Consider the following 23,102-nt stretch of genomic DNA (forward strand, 5'->3'; position numbering starts at 1 on the left):
AGCGAGAAGGGCAACAGGCATGGGTGTGGGAATTGGGAGGGCTAGCAGGGGGCTTCCTGGGGGAGCAGACCCGTCCTCCTCGCACCTGGCCCAGCAGCGCCCTGCCACCCAGGTGGCCATCACCCTCTCCTGGGAAGCAAGACCCTTCTTCCCCAGCTCAGAGGCCAGGCCAGCCTGCCTCTCCCCACCTGCATGTCCCAGGGGATCCTCGGGGAGCAGACCAGCTGGGAGGTGAGGGATGAGAGGACACCGCAGAGGGGTTCCCACAGCCTCTGCCATGTCCCCGAGTCCCCCAGCCCCACCGGCCAGGCTCAGCCTCAAGGGGCTTCATGGGGATGTACTTGCCCATGACGCTCCAGGTGGACAGATGAGGCAGGCCCAAGGACTAACACAGGGTGACCATGAATTGGGGCCCAGTACAGGTGACCACACGGGGGGGGACCAGTCCGGCCCACAGCATGTTGGGAATTTCTCAGGGACTGGTATGGCCTTCACTGGGGCTCAGAAATGTGCAAATCCAGGTGTTAAAGAAGTACTTTAATGTCTCAAAGTCACAATTCCACTGCTGGCTCTGCAGGGTCACCTGCCGGCAGCTGGTCCTCCTCTGGGAACGTGGGGCAGCCCTGGGTACTCAAGGCTGGGGCAGGAGGGGTGCAGGAGGGCGAGCCCTCCAGGTCACCCATGCTCTTCTCAGGGCCATCCGCCTCGATCACTCGCCCATGGCATAACTGCCCTGTGGGTGCACAGGGAGCAGGGCGGGGCAGCCAGGAGCTGGGGGACGGCGTGGCCAGCAAGCAGGCCTGGCTGGGCTCCTCCCAGGGATGCAGCCTGGGGTCGGGGCTGGCACGGCTCCTGAGCTTGCCGGGAGGATGCCCCTCCTGAGGGCGTATGGCCTTCCTCCTTGGAAGTGTCCGGAGCCTGCGCTGCAGCCCATGGGGCCTCGGGAGGCCAGGGAGCTTTCAGGCCCTGGGGGCAAGCCCTCTGCGCTCGCTGGGGATGGACTCCACTTGCTGGAGTGTGGACCAACGCTGCACGGCCGCAGCCTGGCCCGGCGAGGTGCCGGCAGGTCCGGCTACACGTCCGTCTCCACCCGCAGCCGCTCCATCCTGCGCATGTTGCCCTCCACGGCCACGCGGCTCGTGATGCTCCGGGCTAAGTCCTCAGGGAACCAGCCCGTCTCTCCATCCCGCAGCCTCTCGCCATAGAGCCATCCTGGACCCAGACCCGGGGCAGGTGAGAGCAGGCTCCTGGGCACCAGGCAGGGGCCCGTGCCGGCTCCCCCTCGGAGCTGCTGCTCCAGAAGACGCCAGGGCCAGGCATCCCGCGGAGCAGACCCCCCTCCCCGTCTTGCCCCAGGTCACATGGCACCTGGTCTTCCATCAGGTGCTCGGCCCCAACTCTGGGCTCAGGGGCTGAGCTCACTCCAGCCAGCTCGCTCCGTCCTGTGCAGGTACTTGCAGGGGCCACCCTCCCGCTTAGGATACAGAGTGACCAAGAACCCACTTCTGGTCCTGCAACTCGGGGACATTTGAGACGTCCTTGAGGGAGGGTACTGAAGGGGGCCCTGGAATCAGGCCCACTGTGAGTACATGCCTACTTCCGGGGTGGGGGCTCTCAGGGCAGCTGACCATGCCAGTGTGCCCTGGACCCTTGCTGGGGCCCCCAGGCTCTCACTCAGCACTGGCCTGCCCGGCCCCTCCCACCTGCCCCACGTGCATCCCCCAGGCCCATCCCCTGTGCTCACCGTCCTCTTGCTCCAGGACCAGGACCACATCTGCCTGCTGCAGTGTGATCTCGTCCGCCTGCTTGGCCAAGTAGGCCTTGGTGATCTCCACCTGGAGCAGGTCTGGCAGGGAGGGCAGGCCTCAGGAGCAGGACTATTCCAGGGAGGGGGTGGGCTCCAGTCCCAACACACCCCCTGTGGCTTGGTCTCGGTGGGGCCCAGGGGCCCCCAGGTGTCCCAGCACACGGTCACGTGGCAGCTTCCCTCCGGCTAAAGCTGGGACCCCCCCCCCCCCCCAGAGGCTGCAGGACCTGCTGCTCCCACTTTCAGGGCCCAAATGCCCAGCACCAGCAGAGGGTGCACCCAGCTTCTAAGGGGCCAGGCAGGGCCTGAGCCGGGTGACAGCTCTCCGGGCCAGCCCACTCCAGCTCCTTGGCCTCAGTTTCCCCAGCTACTGAGCAACAGGGAGGATGAGGCCCTGAGACAGCGCTGGGCCTGTGTGTGCAGATAGACACACACGTACCTGGGGCTGGGGCCCCTTACCTGGCAGGTCACCCTGGGGGCAGGCTGTGGGGTGGACAGAGGGCTGGACAGCACCTCTCCCCTTCAGGCCCACCCCCCACCCCAGGGCTGGGAAGGGGTTGTGAGCCCTGCTGCGTTCGGGGGGGGCAGGCGCTTACCTCCTTTGTTAGTGGGGTCTGGCTGCTGCCTCTCCCAGCGCGTGAGTGCTGTGATCCACCGCGCGCGGTCACTCCTGGGGGCAGAGCGCACATGAGTGAGGCCCGAGCTGACGACCTTTGCTTCACACTCCCCACCCAGTGTGGCACGGTGGGAGGGTCGGGGTGTCCCTGAGCCCCCCACAGCCTTCGAGGTGGGAAGGCAGTGGGATGAAGGATTACGCTGCCCGGGCACACTTTGGTAAGCTGGCCGGGAGCTGGAGGTGTAAGTGGGTGGCCCCTCTGGTCTCCCTGACCCATTGCGCTGGGGGCCGAGGCGCAGGAAGTCACAGGCTCGGGAAGGAGCGGCAGGCAGGCCTCCCCCAGGCAGGCTGACCCCGAATCACATCTGGCCAGGGACATGGAGTCGGGTGGCGGCTGCACCCACAGGGCCCAGGCTGCCCTGCTTCCTGGCGCTGGACCCCAAGCGCCCTGCCCCGTCAGCTTGCTGTTAGCAGCTCTCAGCCTCAGCTTCCCACCTGGAAAGGGGGCCGTGCTGGAGGAAGCGTGGAGACCCAGCCAGCACCTTTCTGTGCGCTGGTCCCCCCACCGTCTGCCCTCACTGCCCTGCATGGCCCCCACCCTGTGCTCCAGCCCCACTGTCCTCCTGGCAGGGGCCTCCTGCCTCATGGTCTTTGCACTGCCGTGCCTCTGCCGCAGGCCCCTCCCCAGAGCCCCCACCCAGTGCTCCCTCCCCTGCCTTGTTTCTCCTTGGACACACAGGACAGTTCGGCCATGTATTTTGCAGCTAGCGTGTCCCCCTCCCGGGAGTGTGAACTGCTTGAGGACTAGGCCGTCCCTGGCACAGTGCAGTGCCCAGAACCCTGGATCAGGCATCCCGTCCCCACAGAGCTCTCAGGATCACCCCCGCGGAGCCCTCCCATCTTACGCTGAGTCGGAGGATAGCAGGATCTTCTCCTGGCGGCCCTCACTGTTGTGCAGCAGGGTCAGCTGGAAGGTGTGCGGTACGAAGGAGCTGCGGTTGCCGCCCCCCGGCAGAGAGGCCTCCGAGGGCTCCATCTTCTGGACCTGGATGTGGTCCAGCTGGGCGTAGTCCTGGACCAGGAAGCTGTCCTCACTGCAGGGAGACAGGCGGTCGGCCAGATGCTGCAGAGGTCTGTGGGCAGCCCGAGGGCCAGTCAGCCGGAAGGATGCTCTCGAGAGCTGGCCCCAGCCCACCTCCCCAGCTCCAAGGCCACGGCTGCTGCCTGCTCCCCGTCACAAGGCCACGCAGCCTGGCGACCACGGGCGGGGCCCACCTCTTCTTCTTGGTGACCACGAGGACGTCGTTGAACAGGAACAGGTAGCATGTGGGCCGGCTGGAGAGTTTTCGGAAAAGCCCGGTTTCTTCCACCACAAAGAGCTCCCCACGCTTCAGCAGCCAGCGGGAAGCAGAGATCAGCGGCAGGGACTGGGGGCAGAGCGGGGACAGGGGTGAGTCCCGGGGGGGGTGGCAGGGATGTGCAGCCATGGGGACTGAGCCCTGCCTCTGGGAACGGGGTGACCAGGCCTCCCTGGGCTGCACCGAGGAAGGGAGTGTGACTGTCCAGGCCTCGGACAGGCCGCGGACAGGAGCTCAGGGGGCGGCTGCTCTGTGCCTGGCCCGGGCCCAGACCTTGCGCAGCAACCTAGGACAGGCCTGCCCTGCTTCCAGCCGGGCCCAGGGGCCCACAGGGCACCTACCGAGGGCTGCCCTCAAACCAGGGGACGAAGGCTGCTCTGGGGAAGCCTCCTGGCCCGCCTCACACCAAGCAGGGGGCTCGGATGGCTGCTTCTACGCAGGCTGTGAGGAACCCTAATCTGCGGGGCCACCTCTGGCATCCAGGGGCCTTTGCTGCAAACGGAGCTCCCCCCCATTCCGTGGCCCAGAGAACAGGCCCAGCTAAGGCAGACACCCCTGCCTCCGCCACATGGGTCCCATGTCGCCATGGCCGGTGCTCAGACAGCCTTCCGCCAGCAAGGCTGGCGCTCTGGCCTGTCAAGCCGGAAGGGGAGGGGCAGGCAGGGCAGGCTTGGTGGGGACGGAGCCAGGAGGCTCTGCCCACCAGCCTCTGCCCCCCTGACATGCCCCACCGGACACCTCACCCCTCCTGGGGCTCTGAGCCCCCGCACCCCCACCTGGGCCAGCTGCTCTCCTGCCCTCATGCCCTCCAGTTTTGAGACGTGGGGGTAGAGGGGTGAGAGGCCGCTCAGGGGTCAGCCAGGCCCAGGGTTGGGTCTTTGCTCTGGTCGGGGGCGTATTTCACCCCAAACGTGACATCTGCTGCCCGGCCGAGAGGCTCAAGACCCCAGCCAAGGGTGTGGGCTCAGCGGGTCCATGGCCGTCATCACCCAAACGCCTCCTCTGTGAAGCCACCCTGACTCACCCCAAGGAGCCTGCGGCCCTTGTCGGAGCCTCTGTGCCCTCCCTGCTCGGCCCTCCGGCCCCGCCCACGGCACTGGTTCCCATCGGCTCCGGCCTACCGGCCGCCTCTAGGGGATAAGGGTGAGCAGCTCAGCCTGATTGATGATAAGCTGGGGCCGGGCCCACAGAGCTGCCCCGGGGACCCTCCGAGTCTCCTGCCCCCCGCACGCCCACAGGGCTCTGCTGCAGCCAGGCCGTGGGGGGAGGGGAGAGCCAGGGCAGTGGGGCGGGGCAGAGGCTGCCTCCAGGCCCCGATTCCAGAGAGTTGCTGCTGGGGCAGCCCCTGGAAGGCACAAGGATGGGCTAGTCTGTGGGATGGTGGGGAGCCGTGTGGGCAGAGGTCTGAGCTCTGCTTGCTTGGGTGGAGCTGTAGGCTGCCTAGACCCCCGCCCCCAGGACCAACAGACCCATCCTGGCCCCAGCGGGAAGCCTGAGCTGGCCCTGAGGTCGTCCAGCCCCCGCTCCCAGCACAGCTGACGAGGAGCCTGGGCCCAGGGTGAGCCCTGCCACTGGGCCTGCCACTGGGTCCCCATCACCGGCCCCGGGGTCTGCCCTCTGCCGCTGCAGACCCACCGCAGGCAAGGGGGCGGTGGAGCTGAGACCTGAGGCCAAGGGGCACGCTCTCAGGTGGGAAGAGGCCTGGAGAGGTCGAGGCGGAGGCCCAGCCCTGGGCTTCACCGGCGGGGGGCAGGGGGTCACCCCCAGAGGCCTCTCTCCAGCCTGCACGCTGGGGTGCGGTGACCCCCGACCGCACACAGAGCCGGGCCTGGGGACAGTCAGGGGCCGCTGGGGCCCGCCTACCTTGACCTTGCTGAAGTCCAGCTGTGTGTGCAGCGTGTACATCTGCTCCATGCGCTCCATCCGGTGGGCCCCCTCGTTGCACTGCTTCACCAGCTACCGGGCGCGCACGCGAGAGCAAGTGCTGAGGGCCAGACCCCACGCCCGCCCCGTCCAGCCTAGCCCGGCCCCCCGCGGCAGCGGCCCTCACGGCTGTCCTGGTCCCTGCCCCGCCCCGGGCTCAGCGACTGTGTGAGCGGCCCTCTCTCTGAGCCTCAGTTTCCCCACCGGCACCATGAGGAGCTTGCGAGGGACCGTCTGGAGACCCTCTCTGCCCCGCCTTCAGGGTCTCTGCCGACGGGTGGGCGTGGGGACAGAGCTCGGGGCTGGGCTGGGGCTGGGCGCCGCCTCCCCTACCCTGGACCCCTCACCTTGCTGATGGCCTTGAGTGCACGGCTGGCGGCCTTGTATCTCTCGGGGTGGCCCTGAGTCTTGAGGCAGAGTGTCTGCAGGAAGAGACCAGACGTGAGAAGCCACACGCAGCCTTCTGCACCCCGGCTCAGGGGCCTGCCTGGGGCAGGGGCTCCCCTACCAACGCCAGACCCCGGGGGGCACCCAGGCCCCACCCCTTCAGTTCTTGGCTGTGGTGCTCCAGCCTGGGAGGCCCCTGAAGCCTCTATTTCTCCACTTCCCCGAGGGCCCGGAGGGTCTGATACCCTGTCTGCCTGGGATGCTGACCCGCTCTGCACGGGCCACATGCTGCCTCTCAGAGCTCAGCTGGGCTCCTGCCATGTGCGGGCTCTTGTGTGCATGTGTGTGTACGTGTACCTTTCACCCCACAAGGCCCGCTGCCCCATGAGCTGGCATCTCAGAGCACAAGCCACTCCAGGAAGCCCCTCGGAGCCCCTCTGTCCACAAAACGGGGACGGTCACCCCAGGCCCACGCCCAGGACAACTGGCCGAGGGTAGGGGGAAGCAACAACCCTGACCGATGCTCGGCAGGGGTCTGGGCGACCCCGGATCAGACTCAGGACACGAACGAACCCCGTAACCATCAAGCAGATGAACAGAATCCAGCAAGTGCTGGAGCAGCTCCCGGCAGAGGGAGTTCCACGGGCGGTGCTGCTGACAGCGGCCATGGCCACTGCGGCCATTAAAGCCGTCCTGTGATTGTCCTCACGACCATACATAACAGACAGAGCGGGGGGAGAAGGTCAGGAGGGAGCAATGCTCTCTGCCTGCAGATGGACCCCGGGCCACCTCCCTGTGCACTCACGTCCGTCAGGAGGGGCAGCCGGGTCACCCTCTGCATGGGCAGGATCAGGAAGGAGATCATGGGCAGACCCCCGCACGCGGGCCGTTGCTCGATCTCCCTCAGGGCCTCTCGGAAGGCAGCGCTGCTGCTTCTGCAACAGAGAAAGGGGTTCTCAGCCGCGGCGGGAGGCGAGGCCAGTCCATCAGGAGAAATCGGGCGGAAGCTGCAGAAGCCGGGCTGCGAGCAGCAACGTGCCCCGCGGCAAGGGGCCGGAGCCTCCCGAGGCCACCCCCGCCGGCCCCGTCCCGCGCCCCGGGGCCGGCTCACGTCAGCTGCTGCAGGGCGCGCTGCTGGTAGACCTCGTTGGAGCAGTAGGAGACGTAGGGGTGGAAGTGCCGCTCGGCGTGCTCCTCCAGGATGTCACTGACGTCCTCCACGCACACCTGCGCCCTGTGCCGCTTCTCCAGGTCCTCGAAGAACCTGTGGGAGCGACGGTGAGGCCCAAGGGCTGCTGGTCTGTCCATGGCCCTGCACGTGTAAGCGCACACATGCACACACACGCACACGCACAGAGCAAGGCTCCCAGATGCACCCACACCAGGTGCTGGGTGGGTCAGCTGCTAGGGCCCCCCTGGGAAAACCCCAGGACAGATCAGCTCCTAAACCTGAAATAACTGGGCACATACCCATGGCCAGATCCAAGGCCACTTCCTGCTGGAGTCTCGCAGACTCTAGCCAGCATCGTGGGGAGCAGACGGTAGGACAAAAAATTTGCCACTTTGACTGGATTCCCTGGGACTTGGGTCAGAATTGCCGGGAGCCGCCTGGAGCCCCGGCTGCCTCTGCCCGGTGCAAGGCAGGGGCAGGGGTTCTGCTCCTTGCAGGTGATTGGGGTCTGACACCTGATCGTCTCCCATATGCCTCACCCCAGTCTGCAAGGGGGCAGGAATGGGACTCACCCCCTCAGGTTAGGGAGGGGACGCTGAGGCTCAGGGCGACGCCACAGGGCGTTATGGGGTCGCCTAGGGTGCAGGGCAGTGAGGGGCTGGACTCACACAGGTGCTACCTGGACCTCGCCCTCCATGGGAGTAAACACACACACACGCACACACACACACTTGCTGCCACACATGCATGCACATGAACACACACACACACAGAGGCCCTGGCAGGCCTGCAGCTACACACCCGGCCCCTCCTCCACCTTCTGGGCCTGCAACCAGAGCCCTGGGCCAGGCACCAAACACCTCGGCCCAGAACACGACCCGGGGCTGCAACTCAAGGCCGCCTCCAGCCTGCTCCGTGCCGCGGGCACCTCACGCCTCGTCACTGGCCCTCTGTGCTCGCACGTCCCCAGGGCCAGCTCTTGGTGGCCGCAGGCCCCGTAAGGTTCTCGCGCTCCCTGCCCCCCAGGGCTGCTCCGGGCCGTCCATCTGCACTCGCAGACTGGGGTCACCCAGAGTGAGTCCCAGCCTCCCCACCCTCGAGAGCCTGCGCCATCGGGTGCTGGGCCGACGGGCTGGGCCCGGGCCTGACCTCTGGCTGGCGCTCAGCACGTCGGTGATGTTGGAGAAGAGGTGATGGTGCTCTGTCTGGGTCATGGTCGCCCGCAGCTCCCGGGACTGCAGGAACTCGGCCACCAGGATGCCGAGGCTGTGCTGGTACGAGAACTCGGATATGAGGATCTCGAAGATGGCCTGGGGCGAGAGCAGAGCGGACGTTGGGGCAGCTGCGCCCGCCAGGCCCTGCCTGGAGCTGCCCTGCCACACACGGGGCCTGGCCCGGGTGCGCGGGTGACCAGTGCTCAGGCCGCGGGGATACGATTGGGGGGCAGGGGGCAGGTCGGGACTCGGGCCCCCTGGACAGGACGCAGGCTGGGGCCGTCAGCGCGGCCGTGGGGACATAAGCCCGAGTCCTGGGCTTGCACTCTGCCTCGGGCACTGATGAGCTGTGGCGCTGGCAAGGGCTCCCACCCTCGCCCGGAAAGTGGGTAACGGTAGCCCCCCCAGCCCCACCCCAGCCAGGGCATCAGCCATCGCTGGGTACCGGGAGGCAGCCAATGGGCCAGTGGGCGACGTCGCCAGGGCTGTGGTCCCCGCGCCCCCCACCGGCGTGTCAGAAGCAGGGCCACGCCCCCAGCCCACCCCTCACCTCCTGCCTCTCGTGCTCCTCGGCGGGCAGCTTGTCCAGGATGCCCGACTCCACCACCTGAGGACGGCACGGGCTCGAGTCACCGGAAGCTCATCCTGCCACCGGGCCAGAGCCAGCACGCAGCCAGAGACGCCAGGCTGGCCGGGCAGAGCTGCACCTCGTGGGGCACCTGGACCGCCGAGCTGGCCTGTCCCTGCTCGGTCCCCTCACCCAGGTCTCTCTTCTCCAAGGACACCTCCCCCCTCAGAGGGGCCCTGGGGCAGCTGAGGAAGGGCATGGGCATCCGGAGGGAAAGGCCTCTCCAGGGATGGGACGGGGGCTCTGTCCCACAGAGCTGCCGGGGGCTGGGAGGTGGTGGAGAGACTGAGAAGCACCCGGGAAAGCTGAGGGGCGTGCTGAGCACAGGGCCACGACTCAGGCACACCTGGGCCAGGTGAGCAAGCACCCTGCCCGGAGGTAGGGGTGACACCGTTCCAGCATGGCGCACTGCCCCGCTCTCCACCCCTCAGGCTCCTTGACCCCTGGCTGCCCCGGCTGGAGCGTGGCTCACTCGGCCACGGTATGCCCGCCGAGTGCCTGTAGAGCCTGCCGGGGGCGACCCTCTGCAGGACCAGGGCCACCCGATTCGTGCTCCCCTCCCCAGCGGGCTGGGCGGAGGCTGCCAGCAATGCCTGAGCTGGGCAGGTAAATCCTACGCGTCCTCGGACCCAGAGGCTTGGCCGAGACGCCTGAGCTCAGGTGACAGGAGAACCTCCGGCAGCGTTTCTAGGATAAACTGTCCTGGATCCCACCCGACCCGGGAGGTCGCGCACATGCACCTCCGGGCACGCAGCTGGCGCCTGGCGGGTGGGAACACACGTGCACTTCCGGAACTTTCCGTCTGCCTGCCCTAACCCCGCCCCGTCCTGGGCCCTCCCTGGCCGGCGGCCCCACGGATCTCGGTGGGCGGTCACGGTGCCTCGGCCCCTCTCCTGCCCCACGGGATGCAAACGAGGAGGCCTGTTGTACCGCAGACAGAGGAACAGCCAGACGCCCCTCCCTGCTGCCCCCGCGCCCACAGCCCGCACTGCAGCTCCGTCCCTCGGCTCCCAGGGGACGGCGTCAGGAGGCTGTCTGCCCCACGGCCAGCTGCGCCCTCCTGGGGTAGCGAGAGCTGCCTCCCTGGGTACCTGCTTGGAGCACCGGCGCCTCTGTCCCAGCCGCGCTCTCCACTGGGAACCCACAGCCCTGCGGGGCAGGGACCAGCCCCATTCTCAGGCGTGGAAGGTGAGGGGGCACCTGGCAGTGGCGCACAGCTCCGGCCGGGCCTCTCCCCTCCCCTCTGGCCTCCTCACTTGGACCCTCCTGGCACTTTCTGGGCACAGTCCCCTGGGAGGAGGTCCCCTGTGCCCCCAGGTCCCTACAGGTCAGCCTGAGCAGGGAGCTCAGGGAGGGTGAGGGGCTCACCCGTGGGACGACCGTCACACACACACAGATGACACGCCCCTAACCCCTCTCCCCACCGCAGCGACCACCCCCACGGGGCCCCGCAGGGCAGGGCAGCTCTGAGGCACCAGGAAGATCTCCCTGCCAGCTGGGCGCAGACAGGGCGTTTCCAGGAGGCCGCTCCCCTCACCGGGAGGACCACCCAGGGGGTCGGGAGAAGGGCCTTCCCGCCAGCCCGGCCCCACCTCTGGGAGCTGACTCCAGGTGACCTGGGGGGGGCCGGTAGCTCTTGACTACGATGCGGGCATCCGCCTTTTGGGTCTCCTCAGGGCTGGAGGACTCATCGAGTAAGTCATCGTCGGATTCGTGGATGGTGTTCAGGCCTCGCTCCCGGATCTCCTGGTAGAACCGGGGATCTGGGGAGAGGGGGTGTGCGTCACCTGCAGGCCTGGGGGCTCTGAGCGGTCCTGGCACCCCAGGAACCCACACGCTGAGTCCTCCCGAGGAGGCCCTGAGAGCGTCAGGTGGTACAGGGCCCCCCAGAGCAGGCTCCCCTCAGGCCGGCTGGCTCCCGCGGCTGAGCCGGCCGAGCCCAGGGCAGGGGTGGCATCCCCGTGCAGAATGTGGCACCTTCAGACCAAGGCTGAGCCAACACATCAGAGAGTGGCACGGGCCAAACTGCGCGGCCTTGGGGAGGGGACTGGGCAGCGGCCGTCCCCAGGTCGGCCGAGGGCGCTGCAGGCCGCCTCCTGAGAGCCCCCCGGCCCGAGGTGAGGTTTCCCGCTCTCCGGCTCTGCAGTGGCCACGTGTTCAGCAGCCCCGCCGGGCGGGTGCGTGGCTCGGGACGGCCCTGAGGCAGCCCCTCCTTGCAGCTCCCTCCCACCCTGGCTCCGAGACCTGGGGCCACTGCTGCTGTCCTGGGGGACGAGGCCCAATCCTGAGGCCTCCCCACGCCCGGACCTGTGGCTGTCCACAGAGGTTGGGGCTAGCAGGGAGGGGGCCCTTTCTGGCTGGGGCCCCTTACACCCACTGGCTGCTGCATCCAGGCTGGGCAGGCACCTACCCGCCAACTCCCATGGGGTCCTGCTGGCATCCACCCCTCGGCAGGCTGAAGGCACAGCCCAGATGTCACCCACGGCCCCTGAGCCTTTAACACTGGGTCCCTGTGGCCTGTGTCTCTGCACCCCAGGCCCAGGGCCCTCTGCCTGGCCCTGGGCCCACCGGCAGGACCTGGCGCACACAGTGTGCTTAACAAACATCTGCTGAGGGAGAGTGTGGAGGCTCTGTCTGCCCGCCGCCCCGGGACAGCACAGAGTCCAAGGGAACTTTCTAGGCCCATCAGAGCCGCAGGGTCAGACGGGCCACCAGGCCCTCCAGTCCCCAGAGGGAACCCATCCAGCACGTGGTTCTCCGTCTCCCCCAGGATGCCCGAGTGAGACCCGCCTCCCCAGGGCCCAGCCCGGCCGCAGTGCCGCCCGACGCCGCCCCTTGGCCACACTCACCGTCCTTGAAGGAGCCCTTGTGTGCGCGTTTCCGCCCCAGCGTCTTCTGTGCAGAGAGACCCAGAGACACGGGCAGTCAGCAGGGAGGAGGGGCAGCGGGCAGCAGTCCCTGCACCTGGGCCCAGAGACCAGACCCTCCACATGTGACGCCACGCCCAACACGAGGGGCCTCTGCTGGGCATGGAGAAGGCGCTTAATAAATGTCGGCTCCACAAGGAGGCAGAGGCCAGGGCAGGTAGGACGGGGTGGGATGGGGCTCAGAGCAGGCAGGGCAGGTGACCAAGGGCTGGGCAGGCCCAGGAGGACTGCCGAGAGGAGATGCTCGGGAAGGTGGGCCTGGAGGGAAGCCGAGGCAGCACAGGTGTGGCTGGGAGATGGGCTAGAAGGGACACTGGGGTGGGAGCCAGGGCCGCACGGGGGCCCCACGACCCCGGGACCTGGGGTGGCAGGAAGAGCAGAGCCTGGCAGGTTGGCGTCCAGCTCCAGCACAGGCCCGGGGCCCCAGCAGCTGCCCCATGGGAATTGGGGGCGGGCAGGGCTCTCAGGGCCCCATACCCTGGTCCTTCCAGTTGCCACTAAGAGCCCGCTTCCTTGGCCGGGACACCGTTTCCCCTGACCCCCAGGTGCACGGGTTCCAGGAAAGCGGGAGCTGGCTTCTCGAAATAAGTTGGAGCCTGAAACTCCCCGTGCTCGTCTGGAATGTGTGGTGCTCCCAGGTGCACCCGGCTCTCCCTGCTGCCCGCCCGGCACCCCCCAGCGCCCCCACCCCTTCCACCTCCAGGCCCGGGCACCCCCTGTCTCCGCAGCCCGTGCTCCACCTGGCTCCCATCCTGTGTCCACACCTCTACTTTAATCCTCTCTTTTCCGGGACTCCTGACCCCCCCCCGGCCCTGAGCTCCTGGGGAGCCCCACCTCTGTGCTCTCTCAGCACCCTGAGCACCCCCAGCCCAGCCCACGGGGCCCCACCACCCTGGGAGCTCTCCTGGGGCCTCTGCTCACTGGGTGCGTGAGGCCTCAGGAAATGTTGGCTGGCCGCATGAACCAAGCATGAATGAACAATGGCCCTGCAGGCCTGGCCCTGGGTGGGTGTGGAGGTGCCGGGGTCCAGGCTGTGCCCTGCCTCGCAGGCCAGGGGTGTCTCTAGCCCAAGGACAGCGGTCCTCCCTGCCCTGCCCCTCTGCACGCTGGGTCACCAGCATTCTGACAGGTGGTCTGGGCTTCTCCCCAGATCAGGGCCAGGGCTCATGGTCTGGGCAGAAGCCCGTGGTGGAGGAGGCCACCGGGACGGCGCCTGTGGGCACAGACAGCCCTGAGCCGGCGGTCAGGCAGGGCAGGGAGGGAGAGCGTGCAGGGCAGCATCCGACTTCTGAGCTGCCACAAGCCCTCCTGAGTCCCCGACGGGCGCCCCTCGGGCAGACAGATTCCAGGCCAGTCCATGCTGCAAAGCCATGACTGAAATCTGTCCTTCAGATGGGCTGGCTCCCCCTCCGTGCTCAGAGAGACTTGGAGAGAAGGGCTGGTTCCTCCCCGGGCTCCGCTCCCCGCTGTGGCTGAGAGCCGGGGTCCTGGCTAACACCTTCGGTCTTCCTGAGCCTCAGCTGCCTCATCTATAAAATGGGGACATTCACACTCTGCTCACGGCCCGGCTGTAGAGCTTAACTGGAATAAACCCTCCCAGGAGCCTGCACAACGTGCGCGGCGGCGTGATGACGTGAAGGTGTGTTCGGGCCCCTTCCCTGCCCACGAGCTCCCGAGGCCCCTTGAGGCACGGCCCCCGCCCCGTTGCCCAGGCAGACGAGCCCCCTACCTTATTTCTGGCCGTGGACCGAGCAGGAGGCTGACTGGGCTCCTCGGCCAGGGCCGGGATCTTGGGGCTGAGCTGGACGGGGCCGCCCTCACCGCTGGGGGTCCCCAGCCCCTTCATGGCCGCCCGGTAGGATTGGTTCCTCAGATTTCGTCTCAGCATCCCCCCAGGACCCGTGTCCACGTCCATGTCGTCCAGGGAGAAGCTGGGGGCCGGGAGGAGCCGGGGGTCCCGCCGGGCAGCCTCTTTGCTGAGCATGGCCGCCCCAAAGCTCTGATGGCGGGCCGGGGTCTTAGCCTTGCTGGACACAGCCAGGCTCCGGGGGATCAGCTGCTGAGTGCCCATCTTGAGGGCTGCCGGGCTCTGCGTGCTCAGGACGATGGTCCTGGGCTCCTGGGCCTCAGGGGACGGCGACGGGGGCACCGGGGTGTCGGGCTGGAAGGCGGCATTGCTCCTGCTTTGCAGGGGGCCCCGGACCATCGGGAGCCGGGACGCTGGGTTTCCCTCGGTGTCGAGTTGCAGCTCCGAGTGGAAGCGGTGTTCCAGGAGCTTCTCCTCCAAGGAGCTGTCCGAGTGCTGCTGGGACATGCTGAGTGGCCGCGGGGACCTGGGGGAAAGGACAGAGGTGAGGGCAGCCCTGCTGCAGCCGGAGCCCGAGGTATGGCTGCCAGGATGCGGTGCTCAAAGGCTGGCTTCGCAGCCAGGAGCTGAGCTGCTACACCCTGGGCCTCACTTTACAAATATGTAAAATGGGTACAATAACAAGTACCCAGCTTCCTGAGGATGCTGGGAAAGGTGGGGAGCTCATCCATGTAGTGCTTAAACAGGGACCTGGCCGCCGAGGGGCTCTGGTGTCACCGGTGCCGAATAGAAGGTTATCTGTGAGCCTCAAGGGGAGCGGCTGAAGGTTTAGAACTTCATACGACGCAAACGTAACATGGAGAGAACTCACTCCTTTCGTTCCTTCCCATTTACTTTTAATAAGAACAAGGATAGCCACCACTCATATGCTTCTTATAAATGCAGAACTTCTGAACGTTAAAATTACAAGGGCCGGGTAAGGGTGGAAGCCTTTTTCAGATGGAGAACTAAGATTCTAAGTCACCCGCCCAGGTGGCCCCGCTGGGAGGGGACCTCAGCTCAGAGCTACACCACGGCATCCCGTGCCACTTCCCCTGCGGACCTGGGGAGGACCGCTGACCCAGGAGTTTATCCAGCAGCTCTGTGGGGGGGGAGGGCACGCCCTGCTCTCTCCCACCTGGGTGCACGCAGCTGGAGGGGGCCAGGCCTGGGATGGTGGGCGCCACCAGGGACCCACTGTCTGTCCCTGGACCTACCCAGCGGGTTCCAGCCCGAGCACACCTCACACACACACCTTGGGTCCGGGTGCTTCCCCCTGGAGGTTCTGAGCTTCAGCCCAGGAATCCCTCTGACAGGAGGCTGGGAAGGTCTGGCCACATGGGGTGGCCTAAATCATGGCACAGTGGGAACAACTCAGGGGCCCCCAGAAGCCTGGCCCTCCGCCCTGCTCTGCTGCCCCAGCTCCCAGATTCTCTGGCTAAAAGCATCCCAGGAAGGTGTGAGCAGCTCAGCCTCCCGGGCTGCAGGGAGGGGCTGCCGCTGGAGCCCTGGCCACGCCCACAGCAGGAGGACGGCCCACGCATTCCTGGGGACATTCTGAGTCCCCAGGCCTCCCTGGGCGCTGGCAGCCGTGGGTGGGTCTGCACCTTCCTGGGTCGCCCTCCCTGTGTTAACTTGGCTGCACTGTACCCAGGCCTGGCCGAGAAATGGGTTTCTTACAGGTTTCCATCTATGCAGGCCAAGCAAATGCACCCCAGTGGGCATCCAGGAGACGTCCAGCTCCTGAGTCCTTTTATCTAGCCACCGTGTATTTCCCATGGGGGTGGTTTACATTGTATAACACGGAGACTGTGGTGCCCGTGACCCCTGCCCGCCCCATCCCCTCATTCTTCCTCCTTCCTCTCCCTCCTTCCCGCCTCAGGCCCCAGGCCTGAGTCCCCTCCTCTGAGCCCAGGCCCCAGACCCAGCCAGTGGCACACGTCCTCTCCCGGAAGAGGGCAAAGGCTCTTCCGGAGCCGGAAGGTGCCAGACGGAGCCTGTCAGGCCAGCCCTTGCTGGGTGTGATCTCGGTTCCAAACAAGGCAGCCGCACCCACAGGCCTGGGGCGCCACCAGCCCGGGACCCAGGCCTGAAGGGGAGGGGCACTGTGCCAGGGGCGTGGGCCACTGCCCTGCTCTTGCATGAGCTCCAGGACCCGGGCCCGGCTGGAGCCGACTCCTGGGGCTGCAGCTGTCGCAGGACCCCTGTCTTCTTCCTCCCACTGCTTAGCTGATCACAGAGCTACCTGGGCATAGGTTCAAAGGTCAAACAGCACCGAGAGGAGAGACTTATCATCCAAGATAGGCGTCCCCTCCTCCGCACCACCCTGTCCCCCACAAACCACCACTCCTGGCTTTGCAGCGTTCCCCCAATTGCTAAACAAGCCCACTTGCTCTTTTGAGATCTCCTAGCCTGGGGCATCACTCACCCTCCCCTGGCTGTGTGAACGAGGCTCCGCCCCCCCCCCCCCCCCCACTCTGCCATGCCCCGTGGGTGTTTGTGTTAGCCTGGCCGGTTAATAATTCTCTTGTTTACTGGCTGGCTTTCCTCCGGTTAATTTTCCCCCGTGCATTCCAGCGTCCCCGCCCTGGGCATCTGGATCGTGTGCTCCAGAGGGTCCAAGCATCAGTCCTCTCTCCCCAGGCCCTCCCTTCCCGGCTCTCAGGGCAGGAGCTCAGCCCCCTGACCCCCACCTGGCATCCTGGCCCTCCCTTTCCTTCCTCCCCCACCACTGAGCTGGGGCCCAGCCCCTGGCACCTTCCCAAGGCAGCATCAAGGGAGGGAGACCTCTGAAAATGTCTTCTTTATGCCTTTAGAGTTCCACTGGAGATTATTTTCTTCCAGAATGGAGAAGCCTTCTTCCCTTGCCTTCCTGCTTTCACTGCCAACGAGACACTGCCCGTCTGACTTCACCTCCTTGGTCACGACAGGAGGCTCTTTCCCCCCTGCTCCGCTTTACCACCTATGGGGACAGGCACGGCGACGGATCCACGTTCACTCCCTGAGCCACAGGCTTGTGCGTCCTTCCCACCTGTTTTAGGTCCGCGTGTTTTCCAGTGCTATTTCTTTGATAAATTCTCCCACCTCCGTTTGCTCTGGTCTCTTTCTGGAACAGCCTTTAGTGAGAACCCCTCACTTCCGACCTCTTCTCGCCTTCTCCTTCATCTCTTGTTCCCCTTTGTGGGAGATTCCCACCTTTCCACCAAACGATTGTTGTTTTCCTGGTCCCACGAAGAGCTCTCTCTTGCTCTTTATGCAGAGCAGCCTGTTCTTGTTTCGCGGATGCCGCACCCTCTTTCAATGTCCCAGTCAGCTGTCGGCTCCCATTTAGGAGACAGGCGTGTTCTGGTGGGAGACCCGTGTGCCCCGTGAGCACACACACGTGAGCACACACGTGAGCGCACACACGTGAGCACATGCTTCTGCCTGGCAGGCTCTTTGGGACTCCCCACAGGGTCCATGTCTGGAGGCTTCTCCTCCAGCCACCTGGCTCTAAGAGCATCTCTTCCCGCAGCCTCACCGGACGCTGGCCCTTGCCTGGTGTCCTGCAGCCAGTGCAGGGGAGGGCCAAGAGCACAGTCGCAATGGCGGCCATGTTCTGTGGGCAGCAATGCCACTGAGAGAGAGAGAGACCAGACACCCGGCAGTGACCACTCGAGCCACAGAGGCAGGTCTGCTCTCCAGCAAAGGCAGCCCTGGAAAGCTCCCCCACCGATGCCCACGGCAGCAAGGGCCGCGTGCTGTCCGTATGTCCCTCTGTCTCCCTGACGAGCCTGTGTGTCCTTCAGGAGCAGGGATGATTTCCTGTCTACGTCCCCACAAACAGTCGGGCTCAATTCGCAAACTGATGTGTGAACGCTGATATCGTGGGCACCTGCCTGGCTCTGCTCTCCCTGGAACCGTGTCTTCCTGAAGAGGCCTGGGTGTTCCATGTGGAGAACTATAGCCCACTTGGTACTTTGCTCCAGGTGTGCCGAATCCACCAGGGCAGCTCCACAGGAGCTTCTAGACCCATCTGTGCCCCCTCCTGGGTGACGCCCTGCTGTTTCTGCTCAGGGTGGGCTGGGGAGGGCCCCTTACGGCTGAGCCCTGGGAACCACAGCTTCTCCCTTTGCCACTAAGCAGCCCTTCCTGGTGTCCCCAGCACATGTGCAGGGGTGGGTAAGGGACAGGCGGGGCTTGGGTGGGAGGAGCGGGGGCTGGGAGTCCACAGGTGGAGGTGGGGGAGGTCTCTGGCAACCTCAGGTGACCCGACGTTGCACTTGGCCCTGCCCTGGCTCTGCATTTCACGCTGGCCTGGCCCAGAGGGCCCCTTGCAGCCCAGCACCCCTGGAGCCCTCGTTTTTCCTGACAGATGGGCTTCCCAGGACCCCGGCAGGCTCTGCACCGTCCCTCCTGCTGCCCTGAAGAACACAGCCCTCCTGGCCTGGGCCTGGGGCTCTGGTCGCAGCAGCTCTCACAGCCACCAGGACCCAAACCGCACTGAGTATGGGACCTGCCACCCCTTGGGTGACGTCACCACAACACCTCCATCCGTGGGACGTCTGTCCCTCTAGGTCCAGCTGACGGGCCCCTGCCTGGCGGGGCTCGGTCTCCCTGGCACCGTGCACACGACCCCATCTTTGCTCAGACAAACTTGACCCACGATGATGGCCTTGTGTTCGGGTAATTCTGCCCGGCCAGGTTCCAGACTGGAGTCACATGGAACGTGGGGCAGGATTTGGCTTCGTAAACCGTGCAGCGCGTAGCAGACACTTCTGCCTGCAGGGTGGCCAGGGGCAGCTGGGGGCTCTCGACCGGAGCGGCTTGGCCCCCCGGGGGACACTTTGCCGAGCCCGGAGACATTCTTGGCGGTCACAGCTGGGGCTGAGCTACCAGCCTCTTGTGGGCAGAGCCCAGGGACACTGCTCAATACCCTACAGGGCCCAGGACCACCCACGACAAGGAATCATCCGGAACAAATGCCTGCAGTGCTGAGGTAGAGAAGCCTCGGTCCAGCTAACTGGAGAGTCACCAGCCTCCCTAGAGGTTGGGAAGACCCGCCTGGCCGTCCTCAGTCCCGGACACAGCCTGGCAGTGGGAGGGGCAGCGGCAGGCCTCGTGCTCCTCCCACCCCGAGCAAAAGCCTCCTGCTGTCTCCTTCCTATGATGCCTCCGGGCACCGGCAGGCTCAGCCCGCAGTGCCCACCCAGACAGGCCCACCCGTGGCTCCCACTCCCGGCTCTGAATCCAGCCGCCCCATAAACCCAGCCCCCGTGCCAGGCTTGGCTGGCACACACAGTGTTTCCCCAGAGGAGCTCCGGATAAGAAATCAGAGCCCTGAATCCGCCAGGTAACCTGGACAGGTAACCCACGGGTGTCCTATAAACACCTTCTCTCCTTGTGTGTCTAGCCCCTCAGGGATCTTCTGGACGGCAGGCATTTCCCTGCTCTGCTAGGTGAGGAAACCAGGAGCAGAGGGAATGTGACCCGCTGAGGTCAGGCTGCCGGTCAGCGGAGAGCTGGGCAAGGAGCCAGGTGCTGTCCTGACCCAGATCACTGCCCCAGTGGGCCAGCTGGGTGAGTGGCGACTCTCACTAGAAATAAAGATGCTGGTACAGGCGGCCGGTCGCCCGAGAGCGACAACGGCCACAGGCGAAAGAGAGGGGCAGCTGAGATCCATTCAGAAACTGAAACTAGAATTCCAGGACCCAGCCGCGGGGAGTGGCCGTGCCCATCGGGTCACGCCACCTCACTCTGCACCTGGTTTCCTCTCGTGTGGGTGAAGAGCGTCTCCCGTGTAGGGTGAGAGACACCCCCTGTCCCGAGCCCCTGGGGAACCAGAGCCCTTGTGGAACAGAGGTGCCCCTGCCCTGCACAGATTCCTCCCCTGCAGGTGCCCAGGTAGGAGGGGGAGCGGCCTCCGCCAGCTCACTCCCCCCTGCCAGGAGAGCTTGGGAAAGCCCTGGGCAGTGCCCGTGATGTGATGCTGGCTTCTGCGGCCCATGGGCATCTGCAGGGTGGTAACCAGAAGAGGATCCAGCTGCAGCTGAGTCAGCACCCTCTAACTGCTCCCATTTCACGGAGCAGGAAACTGAGGCCCAGGGGGCTTAAGTAACAGGTTACACAGAGCCGGGATTTGGACCTGGGGTCCCCACCCTTAAGCACTAGGCAGCAGGGGTGCAGGGCAGACTGGTTGGCCTGACAAGCGCCCACTGAGCCGCCACCAGGAGGTGCAGACTGTTCACCTCCAGGTCAGATGCAGAGCTCCCGGCCGCCCGCCCACCGCGTGCCCGCTGCTGGGCTGAGGTCCACACAAATCTCAAAAAGATCCTTGCTTCCCGGATGCAGAAACGGAGGGTGGGCAGCTAAGCCAGGTGTCCTGGCAGTAAGCGGGACCCACAGCTTTGGGAGCCGAGCCCCGCCCTCCTCCCTTCCCCCTCCTTCTTAGCGGGATGGGATGCACGCCAGGACCCCTCCCTGCCGCCGAGTCTGCCTACCAGAGTGGGGGAGGAGTTTGTTCCCAGTTTGATGTGGGGAGGGGGTCCTCATTCTTGGGGCTGCTACTCCTGGTGCCAAAGCAGGTTTGGGCAGCAGATTCTCCCGGGTTGCTGGGAGGGTCGTTCCGTGCGCACCCTGCCCCGCCTTTTCAAAGGTCCTGGGGCTCCCTAGGGTATCTCAGCCCTGATGCCCCAGTGGGAGCTCTGGCTGCGAGTCCCGTCCAGGGCGAGGGAGTGTCCCCTAGGGCTCAAAGGAGGGGAGGAGCAGGGAGCTGGGACGCCCGAAGCCCAGGGGAGCGGGGTGGGGGGGTCAGAGGTCAGGGGCTCTAGGTCCAGCCAGGCTCTGTCCCCTCCCACAGCCCCCGCTGGGCAGCCACCGCGGAGGCGGGCAGCCGCAGAGTGACGCGGCCCCCGGCGCAGGGCTTGCGGGAAAAGCAAAGGGGAGGAAGTGCGCCCTCGGCCTTGCCAGCCCCCTCCCCAAGGCTCATCCCCACCACCTCGCTCACCCGTCCCTTCCCAGGCCCACCTGTCTCCCAGGCTCACCTGTTCCCCCGTCACCTGTCCCCCAGGCTTACCTGCGCCGTGGGGCGGAGGACGGAGCTACGAGCTCGGCGGCCGACGGGGGCCGGTCCACCTCCAGGCTCTGCAGGCCCCGAGCTCTGTCCCGGCCGCTCGGTCCCTCCCTGTCCCCGCCCCCCCACTTCCTGTGCGGCCCTGCAGGAGGCGGCAGCGCTCCGGCCCCACCAGGTGGGCGGCCAGGTGGGCAGGGCGCGCGCCAGGCGGCTCCTGCTCCGAGTGCCGGGCGGGAGGGGCCGGCGGGGCGCGCCCCAGGTACCTGGCTGCGCAGCCTGCGTCACTGTCCCCACCTGGCCAGCCGGCGCCCACGTGACCTGCAGCCGAGCTGCCTCGGCCTCCGAGTCCCGATTGGAGTCGCCCTTCTGGGACCGCCCTCCGCCCTTCGCCCTCCACGCCCACCGCCTCGGGCCTGGCGTCGCCTGCCAGGGTGACGCCAGGGCTACCCGGCTTCACCCCTCTGCGACTCTGCATTTCTCCTTACGGGCCCGGCTCTGCTGCCCCCTCCTCCAGGAAGCCCTCCAAGAAGCCGACCAGCCCAGCGGGGAATCGGAGGTTTGCAAGGCCTCCACTGCTCCAGAAATGGCCCCACCTTTGCAGAATGGCGGCCGGAGGGCAGCCCAGGAGCTCTGGGGAACTCTGGCTGCCTTCAAGGTGTTTGCTTTGTTTCCATCAACCCCATTTTACAGATGAGGCTCCTGAGGCCTGGAAAGTAAGGTGCTTGCCAGCCGGCACAAAATTGAGTCTGGACTCCAAGCCTGCCCTTCCCAGGCCTTGTTTAGGGTGGGTCCCCTGGGCAGAGGCTGCAACAGCCCCCCAGCTGGGGTTTCCGGAATCAGCCTTCCTGGCGCTGCAGGAGATGCTGTGGGCGGGGACAGGCGGGTTTCCACTCTGAGCTTGGGCTGACCTGCCAGTCAGCCAGGCAGGGAGCCCCCCTGCCATGCCACCTGCCCTATGTCACCCACCACCCCAAATCCCAGCTCAGACCAGCCCAGGGTGGCAACAGTGGAGCCGGCTCTCAGCACACTCAGGGACTGCCCGTTACTTCCTCCATCAAGGGCAGAGGCCTCAACTTCCCCGTGAGGCCCACCCCATTGCCCACACTCTGCCTGTGCAGCCCGCAACTTCCCAGCATTCCCTTCTCTGCAGGGGGAGAAGGCAGCCCAACCCAGGAGACCTGCAGCACCACCTCCCTGTGCGAGGAGCATCCTTCCTGCCCCACGGGGCCAGGGGATGAGCTTTGGCCCAGGAACCTGGAGCAGAAACTTTTAGAGCCATTGCCTGTGCCTGCTGGGTCCCCCGGGCCTTTGCTTCTGCCAGGAGAGGGTCTCCAGCCCCAGAATGAGGAGCCGAGTGGAGCAGAGCCACTGCCACTGTTGGAAGCTCCTGACACGGGGGGCGTGTTTGTTATAGCAGCACAACCTGCTGGAAGCTGGCTGATGTTGATGCCTTCATCTGGGGCCAGCCCAAGGTTCATCTCCAGCAAGCCTCCTCCTCCTTCTTGCTTTCCTCCTACTTTACTCTTAGGTATTTATTGAGCAGCTACTGTATGCTGACTACTGCGCAGGGCATCAGAGATACAGCCTTGAGCAAAAGTGCCATGATCTCTGTCCTCATGGAGCTCACTGTGGGGAAAGACAGACAAATGTAAAATGACAGCCACTCGGGGTTCCAGCAAAGACACAGTGATCAGATCTCGTGGAAAGACCCCTCTGGTAGTTGAGGAGAGTGGAGGGTGGAGGGGCCAAGACAGATACCCTGCCCCACAACCCAGACCAAGGAAGCTGATATCGTGCTTCTGCTTGAATACTTCCAGGACGGGGAGCTCACTACCTATCAAGACCAATTATTACATTGTCCCTGGTTATCATGTTCTTTAGTCATTCTTTTTAAAATTTATTTTATTTATTTATTTTTGGCTGTGTTGGGTCCTCGTTGCTGAGCGCAGGCTTTCTCTAGTTGCAGCAAGCGGGGGCTATTCTTCATTGCACTGTGCGTGCTTCTCATGCAGTGGCTTCTCTTGCTGCGGAGCACAGGCTCTAGGTGCGTGGCTTCAGTAGTTGTGGCACACGGGCTCAGTAGTTGTGGCTTGCGGGCTCTAGGGTGCAGGCTCAGTAGTTGTGGCGCACGGGCTTAGTTGCTCCGCGGCATGTGGGATCTCCCCGGGCCAGGG

General features: G+C 65.6%; 1 protein-coding gene across 1 annotated transcript; it reads right to left on the reverse strand.

Moving 5' to 3' along the window:
- Nucleotides 1-518: 518 nt before the first annotated feature.
- On the reverse strand, nt 519-21,208 carry ARHGEF16 (Rho guanine nucleotide exchange factor 16). The gene is given in 16 exon segments (XM_027110442.1): nt 519-1,212; nt 1,745-1,846; nt 2,404-2,477; nt 3,329-3,517; nt 3,699-3,850; nt 5,645-5,737; nt 6,052-6,126; nt 6,897-7,026; nt 7,203-7,355; nt 8,412-8,572; nt 9,027-9,083; nt 10,697-10,729; nt 10,731-10,867; nt 11,954-11,999; nt 13,761-14,364; nt 20,932-21,208. Coding segments are annotated over 15 exon segments (2,127 nt in total). The 5' UTR covers nt 14,346-14,364; nt 20,932-21,208; the 3' UTR covers nt 519-1,072.
- Nucleotides 21,209-23,102: the final 1,894 nt, after the last annotated feature.

Source organism: Aethalodelphis obliquidens, unplaced genomic scaffold (genome assembly GCF_003676395.1).
Source record: "Aethalodelphis obliquidens isolate GAN/ISIS:26980383/991018 unplaced genomic scaffold, ASM367639v1 scaffold9, whole genome shotgun sequence".
Classification (NCBI taxonomy): domain Eukaryota; kingdom Metazoa; phylum Chordata; class Mammalia; order Artiodactyla; family Delphinidae; genus Aethalodelphis; species Aethalodelphis obliquidens.